This window comes from Crotalus tigris, unplaced genomic scaffold, assembly GCF_016545835.1.
Source record: "Crotalus tigris isolate CLP2741 ecotype Arizona unplaced genomic scaffold, ASM1654583v1 scf7180000023658.1318691, whole genome shotgun sequence".
Lineage (NCBI taxonomy): Eukaryota > Metazoa > Chordata > Lepidosauria > Squamata > Viperidae > Crotalus > Crotalus tigris.
This window is the reverse complement of record NW_024100104.1, coordinates 695,557-717,324: the sequence shown is the minus strand read 5'-3', so window position 1 is coordinate 717,324 and position 21,768 is coordinate 695,557. Positions and strand designations below refer to the sequence as shown.

The window sequence follows — 21,768 nt, the reverse complement described above, 5'->3', positions numbered from 1 at the left end:
CTGCAAGCTTAGGAAATTTATTCCAGTTAGCTTCATCCATGGAAAATAACTACAGATTATACATATTAAGAATTACAACATTTAATAAAGAGAAATCTATGGAGAATAAAACTCAAACAAAGCTATAAACCCAAACCAATCCACGAATTTTATTCTTGGTAAATTTCATTAATATTGCATTTACTGCATGAATTACTGTCACAGTAAAAAAAACTGAATATCTGTTTTCAGAATGATATATTACATTATTCAGTATACAGTAAATAAGGTGAAGTAATTGACAAAATAAATAAATAACATATAAATTGTATCTGAAAGGAGCACATCGGAACTATATAGATTTGAGGTTATTATTAACTTTCTATCAAACTCAAACAAACTCAGTCTAAATATATAATGGCATTCAGACATTTATGAATTATTGTCTTCTCAATCTGATTCCCAGAAGAAAATAGTCTTATAAATAATCCCTTTAAAATCTACTAAGAAACTAGTAGCTTACAATATTATTTTCAGGGGAGGGTATAGGAATCTAATTTATTAGCCATTGCAAGCTAATAATTCAGAATCTGCATATAACATAGACTAATAAGGGACACGGAAAGTACTTGAAGAGCCAGTTTGACCTAGTGGTTAAGTCACCAGGCTAGAAAGCAGAAGATTGTTTATTATCTTAAATAAAACAAACCATAAACATTAAAGTAAGAATCAAATTACAGTACAGTTGCAGAATATTTCAAGCAAAAGATTCCAGGCATTTCGAGCTAGAAAAAAAAATCTGATTTTTCTCTCTAAAAAACTTGCAACTGTCTGCTAGAGCAGCGGTTCTTAACCTGTGCGTCGGGACCCTATTTGGGGTCAAATGACCATTTCACGGGGGTCGCCAAACAACGCAGTCCGCCATTTTTTTCCCCTTTTCCTTAGCTGTGCTACTCCCTTTTATTCTATTGGCTTTTGAAAGCCAATAGAATAGACTCTCTTGAATAGAGTCTAATTCTATTTGCTTTCAAAAGCCAATAGGAATTGTCCAGGCTGTCTCTGCCCTGCTGAGCCCGCCAAAAGTCCCATTCTGCAAACGGTGCTGCAAGTTGTCTGCAGAGAAGGCAAGCTGTCTGGAAGTTTCCACACCTCCCTGCTGAGCAACTACTAAAAATGTAAGTAAAAGAGGCCAGGGATGGGAGGTGGGAGGCTGGCAGGCGCAGGGAGGGTTGCTGGCGCACGTGGGGCCCGGCGGGTACCTTACCTCCCTTGGGCTGGGCCTGCGCCATCTCTGCCGCTTGCCAGCTACGCCTCGGCTGGCGCAGGGGGCAGCACCACGCATGTGCAGTGCTCCCAGGCAGGGAAAGTCCTTGACTTACGACAAGTTGGGTAGTCCTCGACTTAGGACTGGTTGGGTAGTCCTCGACTTACGACCAGCTGGGTAGTCCTCGACTTACGACCGGTTGGGGGTCGCAGCATTAAAAAGGTTGAGAACCACTGTGCTAGAGTAATGGGCTAGGTAGTCCAATAGTTTGAACTGATAAAAAGGCAGTTTCCTTATTGTAATAATAAAATTTCATAATATTAAACCTCCCACAAGAAGTCTTGCAACAGATTGTGAAAATTATCAAGCTTAGAGTTTGATGAATCCAGTAGAGTGGACAATTTTTTACCCTTAAAACATACAGTGCAACTCAAGGATCTTATGCCAGTTTGACTTGGGCATAACCAAGATGCACAAACTTATTTACAGGCATTTATGCAATGAGAAGTCTTTTTTATATAGACATGCACAGACATGGTTTTCAAAGGTTTACCCTGGGGGAACAAAGAAGGGTAGACTCCTGTTCAGCTGTAAAGAACTATGCAAGGATTGTTTGACAAGCCAATAGGAGCACATAAAAAATATAGGTTGGTGGCTTTCTTCAAATTACTTCTTTTGCTCACAACCTCTTTAAGATATAGTCTAGCCTTCTTTCTGTTTCATTCAAATCTATGCATAAATACTAAAATAATAACAAACCTAGAAAATCAAGGGATGAACTTTCAGCCAGGCCAAATAATCCCGACTGAAAAATAAAATTCAAGCTGTTTAAGGCAGGGATGCCCAACCCCTGAGCCACAGCCCAGTAATAGGCCACAGCCCATTCAGAACCAGACCATGCAAGTGGCGGATGAGCAAGTGAATGTATGCAGCTCCATTTGTGTGAGCTACGGGAAAGGTTGGGGACCGCTGGTTAGGTGATACCAAGAAATTCACAGCTTAATTGTATGTATACCTTTATCTATTTACCTAGCTAGTTAGCTATCTATCTATCTATCAATCAATCAAACACATGCTGCCCATCTCAATGAAGGTGACTCTAGGCGGCTTACAAACATTTAATAAAATGCAGAATAAAATATAAAAGCAATAAAGATCAAATTTAAAAAATTGAATTAAAACTAAGCAGAATGAAAAGGGAAGGTGCAAAGCGTGCACAAAGAGGCGATGGGGTGTTCTCTACTCCATTAGCCAACTCTAACACGTTACACACTCCATTAAGGCCCCAGGCTATGACTTCAGGGGGCAAGAGGTTCCAGAAAGTGGAAGCCATGGCAGAAAAGGCTCTTCTGGGCCCCGGCAGCCGAAATTCTTTGCCTGACAGGGTCTGAAGCATGCCCCCTCTGCTAGCACAATTATATACATGTATTTCTCACATGTATGTGGCTGCCCATCTCACATACTGATCCTGATGTAGAATTATCTCCTCAGAAGTCTCACAAAATTCAAAACATCTACTCCTAAAGACAATGCACATAAAGGCAGCACTTTCAGCTGTTCAGAGACAGTATAGTTTTTTAATCATAAAACAATGTCTCATGAAGCTTAAGAGAAGCCAAATTATGTGAAGAATCATTATCTGCCTAATATTATAAACAAAATCCAAGTTTCCAAGAATAAAATAAAAATTCAAAATAATTATATTGTGGAAGAATTTATTATAATTTGTACATATAAAATAAAGCTTTTAGAATTTTTTGAAAACTGTCATCTATTACAATAGTCAGAACACTTTTTCTGTCTTATGTATTTTGAAGGATATTGTGACAGATACCTCTGAGCATGCATGTTTGGGCATGAACGTTAACCTTGACGATTCCTTAGCTGTTTTTATTATGTAAAGTTGCAATAGTAATAATACTTTATATACAATACCAAAATAAGCACATTTTAAATATTAAACCAGTTTACCTCACCATTGTCCCATGCAAATTCTCCATATCCAAGTTTTAAATCAAATGAAAATTCGCCTTTATAGCAAGAACCATCTGGCCATTCTTGCACTCCAGATTTATACTCAATCCTATTATTGTTCAGATCATCTTCAACTAATATATCTCGCTGTTCATTACTCTCTTTCTCATAATCTTCTCTCTCTTCTTCTTCACCACACTCATAACCAACAGCAGGTATTTGCTCAGTCTCAATTTCACTTTCTTCTTCTCTTGAGAATAAATTATTTGCTGAGAAGCCATCTCCTGGTTTATTTTTCTTCTTTCTGAAATCATAATCAGGGACAGTTACTATTCTTTATCAACTAAATTCATCCAATACTACAACTTTTTCACACATAATGTCAGTAAGTAAATGTATGTAGTTTAGATTCCTATTCTTACCTATCAGGGAATATGCTTAATTTAAATAAGCAAAGTTTATTTTTCAGGAGACATGCCAAAGATATTGGAACTGTACCAATTCTGCTGCTAAACATAATCAAATACAAATTAGCAAAAAAAAGCAATTTTGTTGCTGGTTTATTTTGCACATTTAGAGAAATGGCAAATGACAGTAGCATCTTAAGATCACCAAATAATGTTGGACTATAAGCAGATATTACCATAACTATTCTAAATATCAATTTGTTGTTATCAAAAAAAATTAACTTTCAAGTCAAGTCAAAATAAGACATGAAGTGAAAGAACAAAAAACAATGGCCTGAAAGCTTTGTACACATTAAATAAAACAGCACATCTGCAATGGGTTGAGGCCCACACTATAATGTTTTAAACCAAATTATGGCAGGGAAATAAGTTTAGAAATACTTGCTAAATTTTTCAAGAAATATGTAACCTAGTGATTTTTAAAACTGGACAAACGACTAATGACATTCGTCCTGTCCAAGGATGTCCTCCTATTTTGTACAATCACCCTTCTCATTCACGTAGTTGTAAAGGAATCCCTGTTACAGTATCAGAAATTATTTTGTATTTTTTCTTCTTACCTATCTGAGAGGAAAAATTACCAAGAAGAAAAATAAAGAACTGCAACGCCTTTTGATTAATGACACTTAAAAGCCTGTGTCTGGATGTGATTATTTTTACTCATATCCAGAGGCTTTTAATACCCTTATACCTTGTCCCATCATTCTATAGTAAAAGCAGATTATAAACACGGTATTAACATAATATCGTAAGTGTACTTGTTTGCACTTTATAGTCGCATTCATAACGAATAGCGTTGCTATCCGAAGCAACAGATACTTATTTTTACAGCACCCGCTAGCCGTACAAAGCCTTCCCCGTGCAAAAAGATGTGCGCGGAGGGGGGGGGGACTTTCGTCTACCGGTACAAAAACACCACATTCCTTCCACTTCACACGTGAACGACACGCCGCTCCGCGGTCCACCTATTCTGCCTTCGCAGCCTCTGGTCAGGCCCCTTTCCCGATTCACGTGGGTGTGCATACTTGCCGCCGGCTTCCGCCAGAGGTCTGTAGAGATTAGGAATCTAGTTCTCATGGACCTGGGAGATCCGATAGTTTAGAGCCCCATAGAGAGCGGCACCACCCACCCAAGAGCCGGAGCGGCAGCCTGAATAGACTCCATTGGCTCTCAAGGTCGGAGAAGAGTCCTCCGGCCCCGCAGACGCCGCCTCATAAGGGCCGGGGAGGAGAGCAGAGACGTAACAGTCAGTGAAGACGTGCTCAAAGCGCTGCTCCTATCGCCCCTCACTAGCAGGGAAAAGGCGGGCAGGTCTCTCTCGGCAGCTCTGGATACTCCTCTCCTGCCTGGGCTGCGCTGCATCCCGGTTTCCATAGAGACCAAGGCGGAGTTTTATGGAGCGCGAAGTGGCTCCACCTCGCAGGGAGTTTTTATTTTTTTTTACTGGCGGTTCGGTTGGAGTAAATGCTCCGTTGTAAACAGACTATGGTAATGTTGTATGGTAATGGCTTACAATTGGTTTTCTCAGTGATCACATTAAATTCGGTGGGTACTTTGATCTAGATCAGGGGTAGGCAACCCAAAACACTCAAAGAGCCACTTGGACCCGTTTCCCACCAAAAACAAAACACTGGGAGCCGCAAAACCCTTTTGATATCTAAAATGAAGATAACACTGCATATATCCTTTCTAACCTTTATTATAGGTGTGTGTATGTGTGTGTGTGTATGTGTATATGTATATATACACACACACACACACACACACACACACATATACACATTAAAAATAAAAGTAAAAATATGACTCTTGGGAATATCCATACTATTAAAACAATGATCACCAAGAGAATGCTTTAAGAGAATAAAATTACATACACACACAGGTAAAAAAAGGATATATGCAGTGTTATCTTCATTTTAGATGTCAAAAGGGTCTCTCCCTCCCTCTCTATCTGCCCTTGGTCTGCCACTCCTCTTCCCCCACTCTCTCTCTCCTCTCTCTCTCTCTTTCTCTCTCTCCCCCCCCTCCTATCTGCTGCTCACCTGGCAAGCTTCAAGCTGTTGTCCAACAACCTCCGGGTAGGCAACCTCGTCTCTTTTATGACTCATGGACTTCAACTCCCAGAATTCCTGAGTCAGCCTAGCTGGGCTAGCTAGCTCTCTCCTGCCTGCTTCCTGCTTCCTTCAGAGACGCAGCAAAGGGAGGAGCTCCGCCCAGAAAGCTTTTCAGCTCCTCGGAGAACACTGTGAGTGCACTCTCTTTTACACATACACACACACACACACACACACACACAACACACACACACACACACACCCAGACACACACACAAACACACAGAGAGAGAAGCAGGGAAGTGCAATTGCCTCTCTCTGTCTCTGTCTCTCTCTGCAAAGGCAGAGGAGGCTGGGAGCCACAGGGGAAGGCTCAAAGAGCCGCATGCGGCTCCGGAGCCGTAGGTTGCCGACCTGTGATCTAGATTATATTCCAGGAATATTTTTAAATCTTAGCACTTCCTTGATGTTCAAAGTAAGGATGAATTCCTGTTTTGTTGTTGAACTAATTATCACCAGTTATGGTCCTGTGTAGTAGAAATGGTTCTCATACAAGACTTAATACCACCTCACCTTGCCTACTGCCTCTGTCCCTACGGAAAGAAATTCAAATACCTTAATTCCTCTAGAAATATAGTAAGTAAAAATATTGTGGGAATTCTAAATACAAACTGATAAAGTCTTGGCTCATAACATACAAGATTTAATTGTGATGGAAAACATAATGTGGATAATTGATGTGGCAATATCAGGAGTTAGTAGAATAGAAGATAAAGGATTAGAAGAAGACCTCAAAGTATTAAGGTATGAAAATCAAATTTGAGATTATGGCAAAAAGCGACCATGGTGGTCCCAGTGGCTATCAGCACACTGGATGTTATACCAAAAAATCTTAGACAGCACCTAGAAAATCTGTGCTTTGACAGAATGTCCAACTGTCAGTTACAAGGGCCACGCTGCTTGGATCCACATAGATAGTACAACATCTTATGTTCTTGGGAAGAACGGGATGCATATGAAGGCTAAAACCAGCTAAGAACTAGAAGCTGCGATTTCACACTTTTATGTACATGATACTAATAACAAAGAATTGAGGAGATAGCAAGAGACAGCAAATGCCACCTTGCAAAGAAGCTAAAGAAATAGTTAGTTAGATATTGCAAGAAAATTGCAGTTTGACTACAAACAACAGCATGACAAAGTAGCAACAATGCTGCATTGGAGTATCTACAACAAATACCATTTACCTGCAAGCAAGAACTTGTGTAACCACAAAATAGACAAAGTAATAAAAAATGAAGAAGCTGAAGTGCTCTAGGACTTTAAAATTCAAACAGACAAGCACCTATCACATCCCTAACAATTGTGAAATAAGAAAGACAAAAGTCTAGATAGTGGATGTGGTAGTACCTGGAGGCTGCAGAATAGAAAAGAAAGAACTTGAGAAAATCACAAATGAAAGACTGGAAGTAGAAATAGAAAGACTGTGGCAAAAGAAAGCAAAAGTAGTACCAATAGTAATAGGTGCTTTGGATGCAATCAGGAAAGTGGAACACCATTTGAATGCCATTAGCATTGATAAAATCACCATCAGGCAGCTTTAGTAGAAATAGTTTATATCCTGCAGTGATAGCTTTAACACCATCAAACAATATCATCTGCCTATCACAGATCCCTGGGAAGATAGGATAAGTGGATAAAAGTGCCAGTGTAAACACCTGGCTGGCTGTAAAACAAACTGGAGGGAAAAAAACACAACCTGAATGACTACCTTAAGAAAAGCCAAGAACCCTTGCTGAAGGAAGTCAATCAAAGAAAACAAAGGCTGAATATTGGGGGCGGGAGAGAGATTTTAAAAAATCCAATTTGTTAATTGGAAGAACAAGCCAATGCATGGTTAGTACTTGAAAGAAGGAAAAGCTGATAAAAAACGTAAATGAAGTTTGTTAAGGTCAGAAGCATTAAAGAAACTGAAAGCTTTGTTTTAATGGCTCAAGAAGATTTGCCAACTAATTGCATGAAGGCAAACATTCAACATGTAACAAACAGCAAACGTCATCTTTATAGTGAAACATATGAAACAATTGACCATTTATTAATGATTGAAGCAAAATTTCACAAACAGAAATCATGACCAAGTTTCCAGAATTATTCACTGGAAATTGCCAGAGGTGAATCAGAACAAGGAGCTCTTTCAGATAATTCCTTATCCATCTCACAAATGGATTATTACAATACACTGTATTGGGGGCTGCCCTTGAAGACTATCTGAAAGTTGCAGTAGGTCCAGAATGCAAGAGCACAGATAATGATGGGATTACCCCATTATGCACACATGACCCACTATACTATGAACTGAACTGGTTAGCAGTTGGCTTAATAGAATTAGGATAGGATGGGATGGGATGGGATGGGATGGAATAGGAATAGAAATAGAAATAGGAATAGAATAGAACAGAATCTTTACTGTCACTTTAAATGTAAGCTAAATCAGCATACATTAAAATGAAATTTCATTGCATTTAATTCTCAAAAAAATACCATTATGCATATACCCACATACACACACATATATGAACGACACAGAGAAACATCAGTCTAAGTCGAATGTATATATATATATATATGTGGTAAAAAAAGAATCCTGTGAATTTACAAGATGGATGGCATAAGGAACAAAGCTGTTACAGAATCTAGTAGTTCTGCTATAAATACTTTGACACCTCTTCCCCGAGGGAAGCAAAGGAAACACACTGTGAAGTAGGTGTGTAGCATTTATAAGCAATATCCTTAATAACGGGAAGCAAGCTTCCTATAATCTCAGCTGTCCTTACCACTCTCTGTATGGACTTTCTATCTGAGGCACTGTTGCCACCAAACCAAACAGTGATGCAGTTTGTTAAAACACTCTCAATTGTGCCTCTCTAAAAAGTGGCCAGGACAGGAGGAGAAAGATGTGGTCTCATCTGATGCAAGAAATGCAAATGCTGGTTTGCACGCTTCATTAAAGATAACGAATGAAGAGACCAGGTCAGATTGTAACTTATCTGCACCCTCAGGTACTTAATACTATTAACCACTTCCATAGCTGCAACTTTGATACAAAGTGGAATATGACTATGCCGGCTCTTTCTAAAATCAACAATGATCTCCTTTGTTTTATTAACATTCAAAACCAGGCTATTTTTATTTCACCACCAAAGCCTTCATCTCCTTCCTATTGCAGTTGGCTTCTTGGTACAATTTAAGATGCTGATTCTTCTTTAAGGCTATCTGAGGGACGTCTTGTCTCCAGTTGTTTTGCCCATCTGGTAAAGTCCAGCAGGATGCGTGTATTCTAGATCCTGTCAATTAAACAATGTCATGCAGTGGGACCCAGGAAGCATGCCTGCTCTTACAGCTCCTATCCTCTGGAATGATCTTCCTCCCCAGCAAAGTTTGTGTTAGGAAACAATTGAAGATCTTCCAGGGCCGTGGGAACACAATAAATGAAGAGATTTGTTTTGTTTTGTTTGGGAGTCTCTGTAGGTTTATTGTTTATATGTTGCTCCTCTGTTTAGCTATGTCATTTATATTATTGTTCTTTTTAAATTATAAATTTTCCAGAGTTGCTTTGGAATTGAATGGCCTTGGAATTTGATAAATACATTTTGATAAATAAATCATTGCTTTCTATTCTGTTTTGGTCATGCCATATTACATACATTTCTGGCTTCAGATTTTTAGAAAAGTTGTTCATATACTGGAGCATGTTCGGAAGAAATCAGGTGAATAAAAAGGGACTAAAAAGAGAACATTTATGTGGAAAAGGGATAAATTAGGCTGAAAAACTAAAGACTGGTGGACAGATTGTCTTGAGTCTGAAGGGCTCTCAAGTAAAAGATGGGTCAGAATTGATGCAATTGACTATTGTTACTGCTATTGGGGGATGTTTTAATGGGGGATCCTGCACTGGGCAGCAAGTTGGACTAGATGATTTCCAAGGTCTTTTCCAACCACTACCTTTTATTAGATCAATATGCCGATTGAAGACATAAAATGAACCCACCTGTTGAGTGTACACTGGAATGTCAGTGCATCTTGCTTTTCTGTGTATATACGGTTGAGAGAAATAGAAAAGAAAACTTAGATGAACTTCTAGAGAACCTATGACTTCAATAATGGATCTGGAATTTTTGATGTTTTGTTTCAAGCAGTTTGTTGCTATGGTCTCAGAGAAGTCTTAATCCTCACAGTATGTTAGACTGGAACTGCCTTAACTACTAGCCTCCATGTATTCTTCTGTAGTCAGTTGGACTAGGAAATGTATGAAGGTTATGGGGAAAATGAGATTTTAAGTGGAAGATTTTGAAAATAGGTACTTATGCATTTTTAAACAGTATTTGTGGATAATTCTTGATACATTTACACAGTACGTTGGCAGCATACTTCACTGCTTCCTTCATATCTAGTCTTAGTAATGTATTAAACCTGGATCTTGTTTACAAAAAAAAACCCACTTCACTTGAAACACAAAGGCTAAATTAGATACAGTGCTTTTTTGTAAAAATGATAAAAAAGGTGCCAGAACTCACACACATCATACAACCCACCTTGCCTACCCTACAAGGTTTACCTTTGTAGTTGGAAAAAAAAACCTTCAATTTTTAGTGTATCTAAAAGACTAGGATTTTGTTCAAGGCAACTCTGGAAAATCTGTCAAAAAAAGATGCTGGAACTCTGTTCCGGTGTGTTCTATGACAAAAAAAGCCCTGCATATTTTAAACATTTTTGCTAATCTCACCAGTGTTAAATGCCATCTATATAACATTTTGTATAAGTTTTCTTTATATGTTGCCGCTTTTGTTATTTTAGAGTTTCTTTCCCATAAGCTTTGCCACTTATATCCAAACTTCTTTGCCCATATTATCATTGTTTCTTTTACTTGTTCCTCTTCCATCTTTAGCAAATATTTGTAGTTTTTTATCAGTTTTTCATCTGTTTTCAGCAATATCTGGTCAAATTCTGTCTGTTCTTTGTAAAATCCCATTGTTTTAACATCTTTTTCTTAACTTGTTTGAATTTGAAAATATGACCACTATGATAAATCAATATCCTGCTCTTCTAAATCTTATCTGTACTTCAATTTCCCTTCATTGTCCAGAATATCTTTATAGGTCACAACTTCCTTGTAATTAATCAAGTTTGGGTAAGCAAATGCTTCCATTGTTGAAAGCCATCCAGGTATTTTAATATAAAATTTCACTTTTGTTTTTTCCCATTTTAAGAAAAGTGCATTTCTTATATAATGATTTTGAAAATATCTATGTATTTTATTCTTCCCATAACACAGAAAGGCATGCCATTCCAGTTGTAGGTCATCCCCACTAGGTCTAGTAATCTTTTGTCTAAGCATTGTCCACTCTTTTATCCATATTAATATAGTTGCTTGATAATATAGCATCCAGTCTGGCAGTCCAAGTCCTCCATTTTCTTTTGCTTCTTGTAACATTTTCAGTCTAATTCTGGCTTTTTTTCCTTGCCAAATAAATTTCAATATTATTGTATTTAGTTCATCAAAAAACGTTTTTCCCAATCCTATAGGTATTGTTTGAATAAAAAAAGTATTTGTGAATGTTGATTGTTGGTAGGGAGGTATCTTGACCATTTTGTTTCCTTCTTGGATTCTTAATTGAATTTTCAGAAAAAAGAAAACTGGAAAAAATCAGAGAGAAAATTTTTCTTTTCTTTTTTTTTTCTTTTTTTTTTGCATGACTCCTATGTAAATCTCCTATGAAACAACAGCCTGTCATTACGATTATTTCACTTTTGTCGAATAAACATAGCATCTCATCTTTGTCTATGTTGGTCGAACGTTTGTGAATAGGTGTACCTGGGAGCTCATCTCTTCTTCCTCCTCCATTGCCTCCATCTCCCATTGCCTCAGCCTCTCTATTAACGTTGTGGTGTCAGAGGTCAGCTGGGCAAGCCCTGGGGAAAAAATAATAAAATAACTTGTACTTGTGAACTTGTTAAACTTTACATAAAGCCAATCACTCTCATTTTAAAAATGAAAATGAAAATTAATTAAAATAATTAAAATAATACTCACTCTCCAGCTTTTTGGAGTTTCTTTTTAATCTCATAGTTTTCCTCCACAATATGTGCTAAATTGCTGGCAAGTGCTTTATTTTCTTCTTCCAACTAAGACATAAAAATGACCAGAAGCATACATCAGTCATAGAATAGAAATAAGCAGACCAAAAGAGAAGCTTAAGACAGGCTTATAAGGGAAACAACTGACTCACAGCGGTTATTCTGGCATTCTTTTCCACCAGCTCCTCCTGATGGCTTGCTGTTATTTCATGGAGATGCTCCTTCTACTTTCTTCATTGCTCTTGGTATTTCCAGAGACACATACCTGCCAAAAGAAGACACTGAACCCTTTGAACAGAGGAGGCAAATTTACTAAGCAAATCATAGTGTGGGACTGTCTCAAGACTCTATTGGTATTAAAGAAAAAATTACAAGACCCAGAAAACTGTCCTGTCTTCCCTCAATCCTTCTCACTAACCACTGTTAACCATTGTTAAGCAACAAACCTCATGACATCACCTGAATTTTTGCCTCTAGCCAGCTGCAGGGACAACTGAAGTTGCCTTTAGCTGCTCTACTGTTAAAGTGATTTTATAATGGCCGTTTTGTTCCAATTTAAACCTTGCTGTATGAACAATTGACACTGCCTCCAAGATAGTGTTGATGACAACATGGTCAGAAGCTAGGATCCTCCCATCTCTAGTTAGAGTAAGGTGACTCTGAGCCTCCTGACTTAATTAGGAATTAGGGATTTGAGGTCTCTAGCCAGCCTCACAACTGCTTTTCTCTGCACCCCAAGCAAAGCCACAGAGCTATGTTTCCCAGCCTTTCTGGAAAGCTGTCCTGTGGATGCATTTAAACTGAAGATATTAACACAGTTCATGAAGAAAGTGCCTGAAAGAAGATGTGCAGATACCGTATATGCTGGCGTATAAGGCGACTTCCGCAAGCGCTAAAATCAGCGCCAAAGATGGGGGTCATCTTATACTCCGAGTCGTCTTATACGCCGGAAATACTGGTAGTTTCCAGCGTATAAGACAACATTCTAGGAATGCAGCTCGGCGACAAAGACGGTCATATTATACGCCGGGTCGCCTTGTACGCTGGCATATACGGTATTTTTAAAATATTTTGGTTCAAAGGTTATTCTAAAAATTATTCTAAAATGTTTTTGCTTGTTCCTAGATTCTTTTGATTCCTGTTTTACTTCATCATTATCATTACTTATATCATGTTATCTGTCATATTACCTCTTCGAATTCTAAATCCTACAGTAAGACATACAAGCTGACAAGTAAATAAATAAAACCAAAGATCTCTTACCTCAAACAGGAGTTTCCCTGCATAATACAGGAATGTCTCCATTATAAATGAAATGTGCGAAACTAAGCTAAACTAAACTAATCCTAACTAAACTAATTCAACAAATATATGAAATATGATAAAAAATAAATAAACAGTATGTGTAAATAGGTATATTAAGTAAAATGAATAAACAAATAAATACTGTAAAATAAAACAAACCTAAGCTACATAAATACAGATAAATAAAAGCATAAGAAAATATAAGCAACCAAATAAAAGCAAATGAATCTAAGTGCCCACATGAGATAAAACTCTTGAGTGAATAGTTTTCACTCAGCCCACCCAAAAGTTGTATTTACTTCTTTGTGAGCTGATGCCGCTGTCAGCACCATTATGAGGCATGACCTCACAAAGAAAAAGCAAAGCAAACTGAGTGACTGAGTGAATGCTGCTCAGAGTTTTATCTATTTTTCAATATTGGTAGAAATGTAACTACAGAATTCTGCTGATGCATTTAGTGCAATCAAAGGATGATCTAATAAGAAAAATACACACAGGTGAGAGTGAAAAGGGGCTGCAGTGGTGAATGAGCAGACCTGGGGAGATTTCTCTGCTTGGCAGAGTAAATTGCAATAGGATCTCACTTTAAAGAGCTTCCACACATTGCTTCTTGTCCAGCTCTTAGGTGCTTTTGAGAATAAGTCAACCCCCTCATCTGTATGGCTGCCCCTCAATTATTGGAAGACAGCTGTCATGTTACCCCTAATCTTTCTCTTTGATAGGCTAGACAGAGCTAGTTCCCTTAACCAATGGTTGTACAATTTAGCCTCCAGACCTCTTATCATCTTAGTTGCTCTTCTCTGCACTCTTTCTAGACTCTCAGCATCTTTTTTGTATTGTGGCAATTTTCCAAAAAGCCCTTAAGAAGACCAGGTCCAAGTGTGATGGAAAGTGCACCTGAAGGAGCAGTGGGGGAGATTTTGGGCAACACAGAGTTCTCCCAGAAAGAGACCTGGATCAAGAGATTGTGCAGATCCGAGCTGGAAGGGGGAGCAGGAAAGAAGTTCAGTGTAGCTTGAATTCACACAAGATTCTCTCAGAGTATATCTAGTAAGTTAGAATTTGGCAAGATTCTATCGATTAGGTTTAAGCAAATAAAGGATTGAACTTAATTGGATTTCGCTGTGCCATTCCTGAACTTGGGCCTGACATTTCCTTCAACTATGGGATTTCTAGTTTTTTTTAGGATATCTATTATTATGGTCTTTTATATTTGTATTTGCTATTTTTCTCTCCCTAGTTTTTGAGTGGGTAAAAGTGAGGGATGGGAGGGATAGTTTCAGGCTTGCATAATTTTATTAACGTAACCTCAAACGTACATAGAACTAGCATTTCTGGTTCTGCTTCTTGTCTAGACACTAGAAATGTTAAGTTAATGTCAGGCCCATCATACATCTTGCAAATGAATTTAATGTCAGTTTTTGATGCAAGGATATTATATATTCTTATTGGAAAGTTTATTTGATTTTCACCTTGGAAAAATGGTTAAGCAAGCAAGGAAAGGTCGTTTTGATGTACAGAATAATTTTCTACCTTACAAGTAAATCTGATGTAGAATTCAGTTCTCAATGAAAACACCCTTGGAGTATACCGTAACTGAATTCATGGATTTATGCCTCATCCAAAATTTAATAGAATAACAGAGTTGAAAGGGACCTTGCTCAGGCAGCAAACTCTATGCTATTTCAGACAAATGGTTGTCCAATCTCTTCTTAAAAACGTCCAGTGTTGGAGCATTCACAACTTCTGGAGGCAAATGGTTCTACTGATTGTTCTAAGTGACAAGAAATTTCTCCTTAGTTCTAGGTTGCTTCTCTCTTTGATTAGTTTCCATCTGTTGCTTCTTGTCTTGCCTTCAGGTGCTTTGGAGAATAGCTTGACTCCCTCTTTGTGGCAACACCTGAGATATTGGAACACTGCTATCATGTCACTCCTAGTTCTTCTTTTCATTAAACTAGACATACCTAATTCCAGCAACCTTTCTTTATATGTTTTAGCCTCCAGTCCCGTAAAATTTTCCAAGGATAGAGTTTCCAAGGATAGAGCCTCCAGTAATTCTGCATATTAATGCAACTCTCTACTATTCTTTGCCAAAGCATGGTATATGTCATAAAGTTTATCAGTACATGATTTGAATCTATTTATTCCTGAAGTTTCCTTGACAGCATCACCTACTGATAATTCTAGTCTGTGATTAGCACAATGCCAAACTATAAGAGAAGGAAAACGTTCTGACAGCAAGTTTTTCATTCCACTTTTACACCCTAACATCACAGCAGCGCCATCGCACGCCAGAGAAATCAAATATTTTTTAAATAATCTTCTGTCATCCCATAAGAGTGAAGACATTGGAGGGATACTTCCGGTGGATAACGTCGATGATGGCGGCTACCTTGTAGCCATCCTCCTGGAAGAGCGTGAGAACCGTGGAGCGCAGCAGATATCAGCTGTCCCGCGGCTCGAAATCCCCTTCCCGGGCGAAGGGGGGGAAGAGAATCACCCGAATAGAGGTAGAGCCTCTCAAACCCCCCAGGAATTTTTTTCTTGGGGGGTGAAAAGAGAGCTCCCTCGGAGTTCGGGTTGCCTCCGCCTCCCAGCTGTCTTTGATCCTTTGGGAACAAAGTAAAACGCTGCTATCATCTCCGTTCTTAAAGAAACCTGGTGAGTTATTTTTAAAGCGGACAGAGCTGGGTAAAGGATTGAACTTATTGGTTTTTATTTGATTTTTAGTTTAGGTTGATTTTTTCTTTTTCCTTTTTTTTTGTTTGAGTGGAGAGTCAAAGTAAAATGGCGATTTGAAAGTTTTTTTTTTCCAGAAAAAAGTGAGTCAAACGGAACGTTATGGACTATATAGCTTTCTTTTAAACTTTTTTCCTTTTTTCTAAAAGGTGGATTTGAGATTTTTAAACTCTCCTTTGTTTTTTTTTATTCTTTTTGAGGATATTTTTATTGCTTTTTTTTAAGAAGGAAGAAAGAAGAAACAAGATTTTTTTTGTTTTTTTTTTTAAATGGCTTCAAAGAGACAAGCAGCTTCTACAGTTCCAAAGGTGTCTTCTTCTCCTGCAATTCTACCGGCACAACAACCTAAAGCTACACCACCACCTTCTCCTCCTTTGCCAACAATAATGGTACAAGATATGAAAGATATAATGGGAAATGCTGTATCTCAAATCAGAGGGGAAATGAAGGAGCTTTTAGAGCAGAATAAAATCCAAATCAGAGGGGAAATGAAGGAGCTTTTGGAGCAGAACAATACTATTCTGAGGCAAGACATAGTTATGGCATTAACAGGACTTGCTTCTGTGGTTGAGAAGCTAGATTCTAGAGTGGAAGAGGTTGAAGATAAGGTTGATATTCTGGAAGACAAGTTTGAAGGCATGGAAAAAAAGATGGAAATTTCACAAGATGATATTGTTATGTCTCAGTATAGGGAAATGGAATATGCTTTAAAAATTAGGGGGCTGAAAGAGGACATGCAGCAGGACCTGACAGAGATTGTGGTAAATGACCCTGCTGTTATTTTGAATAGAAATAAAGAAGAGATATTTAGAGAAGTGGAAAAAATTTACAGAGTTAACTCCTGGGTCGCAAAACAAAAAAACTTACCAAGAGATGTGGTGATTTATTTTGCAAAGAGATCTCTGCGTAATGAAATCATACAAGCTTTCTATAATAAGAGATTCCAGATTGCTGCTCAAGATGTCATTATTTTAAAGGAGATCCCATCTAAAATTTTAAGAAAGAGAAAAGACTTTGCCTTTTTAGCTAATGAGCTTAAAAAAAGAATGATGCCATTTAGATGGGAGATTCCGATGGGTATTGTTGTGAGCCATGCGGGGACGCGCTATAGACTTAATACAGTTACTAAAGCAAAGGAGTTTTACAGTTCGGTCCTGGGAGCAGGCTCACCATCATCTATGATGCAGAAAGGTCTGGATGATAAAGAGGTGGAACAGCAGTCTGAAGTATTAGGTGTGATGTTTGCTGTAAAGCTACAGGCGGAGTGGTCGCGACAAACAGAGATCAAAGAGCAAAGAATGACCCGTCAGCATATAGACGTAAGGAAAAGGAACAACAGAAGAAAGAAGTTAAAGAATCTCTTCAAGAAATTGTTTCACTGCCGGTGGGAGAAGCAAGACCTAAGAGTTCTGCAGCACATTCTTCAATGGCAGATCTTTAAGCAGTCTTCTCCAGGCTTCTGGTTAAGGGAGATGGTAAAGCTCCTGACCTGGAATGCTAATGGACTTAATTCCCCTCAAAAGAGAAAGAAAATCTTTCACTACTTAAAGCAACATAATAATGATATTATTTGTTTGCAGGAAACACATATTACACTTAAAGATCAAAAATATCTAGTTAACGCTCGCTTGGGATCTCATTTTGTATCTTCTGCTCCTGGGAAAAAAGGGGGAGTAGTTATTTATGGTAAGCAAAATTTATCAGCCTGTTTGGTAGAATCTGATCCTCAAGGGAGATATGTTATGATTGAAATTGCCTTATATGGTAAGAAAGTACTTATAGTGGGATTGTACGCACCAAATCAACAACAGGAACAATTTTATAGACTGCTACATCAGAAACTAACTTTGTTGGATTACAGACCTGTTATATTAATGGGAGACTGGAATGGTGTGTCAGATACTCAAAGAGACAAAAAAGGATCTTCTACTTCTTTCAAACAGGCTAAATTACCTAAAGCCTTCTTTGAGTTGAAAGAGGATTGGGAGCTGAGAGATTATTGGCGTGAACGCAATCAGGAGGAGAGAGATTTCACCTTCTTTTCAGATAGACACCAATCTTTTTCAAGAATTGATTTCTTCTTGATTACAACTGATTTATTTTTCAGGGTAAAGAACGTTAAAATTTTTCCTAGGACATTGACGGATCATAGTCCAGTTTGGATGGAGTTGGTCGATGAAAAAGAGGAGAGGAGATCGTGGAGGATGAATGAAAACTTATTTAGACAAGAAAAGAATGTCCAAAAATTAAAGGAGCATTTAAAGGATTATTTTGTTTTAAATATGCATAAGGGAACTTCAATGTCTATGGTATGGGATGCAGGTAAAGCCTTTATGCGAGGGATTTTGATACAAATTAATAATGCTCACAGACAGAAGCAGATTCAGAAACGTAAGGAATTGGAAAATGAGATTAAATTAAAAGAAAAAACTTTGATTCTAAATCCTACAGATGAGAAGGTTAAAGAATCTATAAAAATGCTTAAATCACAATTTAATATGTTGATGGCTGATCAAACTGCAACTAATTTATTGTATATGAAACAAAATACATTTTGTAATGCTAACAAACCAGGGAGATGGTTGGCATATCAATTGAGAAAGAAACAGAGACAGAGAATTATAGATAAAATAAATTATAATGGTAAATTGGTTTATCAGAAGGAGTTGATTAAGAAATCTTTTTTAGATTATTACCAAAAATTATATAAGAGTACCAAAGTACAGGTTTCAGATATAGATAATTATTTAAACGAAGCCAACTTCCCTAAACTAACAGAAGAGCAGAAACAAGAAATTAATGGTTTGATTACTAATGAGGAAATTGAGATGGTGATTAAAGAATTAAAATTAGGTAAAGCACCGGGTACGGATGGCTTGACATCTATTTATTATAAAACTTTGATACAAGAGATGGTTCAACCTTTAAGTGAACTTTTTAATAATATATTACAGGGCTTAGAGATTCCCCCGTCATGGGGTAGAGCCTTTATATCTTTAATTCCAAAAGAAGATCAAGACCTTATTTTACCAAAGAACTACAGACCTATATCTCTTTTGAATGTAGACTATAAGATTTTTGCGAAAATTTTAGCCAATAGGCTTATGAGGGTTTTGCATCATGTTATACACACAGACCAAACAGGTTTTATAACTGGAAGGTATATGAAGAATAATGTTAGACAAATCATTAATTTATTAGAATATTTAGATAAAAATAATCAAGTTTCTGCAGGATTGATATTTTTAGATGCTGAAAAAGCTTTTGATCAATTGAATTGGCAATTTATGTTAAGATTAATTGAGAAAATGAACTTTGGAGGAAAAATTTTACAAGCTCTTGGTCTTATTTATCAAAAACAAACGGCACAACTTATAGTTAATGGGGGTTTGTCAGAGGTTTTTACAATAGAAAAAGGGACTAGACAGGGATGTCCATTGTCACCATTGCTGTTTGTTTTAACCTTGGAAATATTGTTGATTAAAATTCGAGAATCACAGCAAATAAAAGGAATAGAAGTTAATAAAAAAGAATATAAATTAAGAGCCTTTGCAGATGACTTGGTGGTTACCTTATCACAACCTATTTATTCTGTAGTAGAGTTATTACAATTGATACATCAATATGGATGGGTCTCGGGTTTTAAAATTAATAATAATAAGACTAAAATATTACCCAAAAACATGACTAATCTCGATAAGCAGACTTTGGTTAATTTGACAGATTTTGAGGTTGTTGACAAGGTAAAATATTTGGGGGTTACTTTATCTGTCTCTAATGCAAAATTGTATAAAAATAATTAAGAAAGGCTGTGGGTCAAGATACAAAGAGATTTGAAAAATTGGGAGAAGTTGCAATTATCTCTTCTGGAAGAATTGTGGTGATTAAAATGAATGTTCTGCCAAAGTTTCTTTTTTTATTTCAAATAATACCTATTTTAAAGAATGAGGTTAATTTAAATGAATGGCAGAAAGGTATCAACAAATTTATCTGGGCAGGGAAAAAGCCAAGAGTGAAACTTAAAATCATACAAGATACTCGTGAGAGAGGTGGACTCAAGGTACCGAATTTGAAATTGTATTATGATGCTGTGGTTTTAACATTAATTAGTGATTGGGTTAATTTAACAAATGTAGAAATACTCCTCTTGGAGGGTTGGGACTTACTTTTTGGATGGCATGCCTATTTAATTTTTAATAAAAAGGTTGATAGGGTTTTTAAATCTCATATTATAAGGATTTCTTTATTTCAGGTTTGGAGGAAATATTATAGAACTGATTCTAAAATTCCATTATGGGCCATACCATGGCATGCGATAGAGGGGATAAGGAGAGAAGTTAAGATGGATAGTGTTTCTTATGCACAATTACTTAGATGGGATGGTAAAAATTGGCAGTTAAAATCTTTGGAAGATTTAGCACAAGAAAATATTATATATTCATGGTTTCAGTATAGACAAATTGTGGATAGATGGAAGGTAGATTGTAATGTGGGTTTGCTTAGAGAAGATGAGAATTTTTTTAAACAAGTAAAAGATCAAAGACGAACTCACATTAAGAGAGTTTATGGGGTGTTAATAGAATTGGATTCAGAAGCAGAATTAGTTAAAGAATGTATGATTAAATGGGCACAAAATTTTGGTGAACCAGTCTTATTAGATACTTGGGAAACTATTTGGGTGAGAAATGTCAAATTTACACAAGCCCAGAATTTAAGGGAGAATTTTTATAAAATGTTTTACAGATGGCACCTTGATCCACAAAAACTGTCTCGTATGTATCCTGACTTACAGCCTAAATGTTGGAGATGTGGATGCTTGGATGCTACTTATTATCATATTTGGTGGTCGTGTAAAAACATAAAAGCCTTTTGGATTAAGATATGGTGGAATATTCAAAGAATTTTTAGAAGGAGGGTAAAATTTACCCCACAATTGTTTTTGTTAGGTATCGTTATTGATTGTGATACTAAGGAGACTACACTGATGTTAAATGTAATTACAGCCGCAAGGTTGTTAGTAGGGCAATGTTGGAAGAAGGAATATTTGCCTACTTTGCAAGAGTGGTTTCTTAAAGTTTCTTATTTGGCGGAAATGGCAAAGATTTCAGCTTTCTTGAAGAATCAATCGCAAGAGAAGTATGTTGCGGTATGGAAAAAATGGATAGATTTTATACAACATAAGTTAGATATAAAAAATATTATTTAGTTTTTTAACAATTTATATTTAAAATGGAATATTTGGGGTTTTTTTCTTTCTTTGTTCTTCTTTTTTCCTTTTTTTCATTTTTCTCTTTTTTAAACATTTATTTTTTGTATTCATGTTTTCTTTATACATATACTATTGTTAATTATTTTATAATTTTTCTAATTAATATATTTAGATTTTTAACTAATGTTAGATTTATTTATGGTTTATATTTATTTTTTTTTTTAAGATTTTTTGATGAAATTTTAATTAAGCCTATATCCAGCTCTGGGAAGGTCAGGGGAGGGAATGGGAGGGTTGGGGAGGTTGGGGGGAAGATTGTTTTGTTTTTTGTAAAATGTCAAAATTTAATAAAAATTATCTTTGAAAAAAAAAAAGAGTGAAAACATTGGAGTAAAGAATCAAATACTGCTTCTGCTGTTTCTTTTTCAAGTTCTGCCAAATCCAAAAACAAATTTATCGGTGAATTCATTCCAACACTTTTGATACAGCATTGAACATATACTATTAGGGTAGTTTTTTTTCTTATTGTGGTTGATTCATCAGTTATCAATGAAATTTTATTATTGGATTGAACAATTTCTTTAACTACAGTTTTTCTCATTTCTTGACTTATATGATTATCAGTGTTAATACACACAT

The 21,768-nt window shown here is 36.7% G+C and overlaps 1 protein-coding gene and 1 long non-coding RNA gene across 5 annotated transcripts in view; both read right to left on the bottom strand.

Annotated features, from left to right (window-relative positions):
• Positions 1-5,044, bottom strand: part of ANKMY1 (ankyrin repeat and MYND domain containing 1) — a 36,790-nt gene extending 31,746 nt beyond the window's left edge. For 3 of the 4 annotated variants that reach the window (XR_005553857.1, XM_039320580.1, XM_039320581.1), the window contains exons 1-2: positions 4,814-5,044; positions 3,215-3,521 (exon numbers count right to left, since the gene is read on the bottom strand). Coding sequence is in view for 3 of the 4 variants with exons in the window: in XM_039320580.1 (XP_039176514.1) it covers positions 3,215-3,521; positions 4,814-4,848 (342 nt within the window). In the remaining variant the exon portion in view is untranslated. Of the gene's footprint in view, positions 1-3,214; positions 3,522-4,813 lie in introns of those variants that run through there. The other variant, XM_039320582.1, reaches the window with a different exon arrangement.
• A 5,946-nt stretch (positions 5,045-10,990) lies between these two features.
• LOC120297677 lies at positions 10,991-12,780 on the bottom strand. The gene is made up of 3 exons (XR_005553858.1): positions 12,029-12,780; positions 11,833-11,924; positions 10,991-11,711 (listed from the first exon to the last, which is right to left on the bottom strand). It is a non-coding gene; the product is annotated as an uncharacterized LOC120297677 (long non-coding RNA).
• Between the last annotated feature and the right edge of the window lie 8,988 nt (positions 12,781-21,768).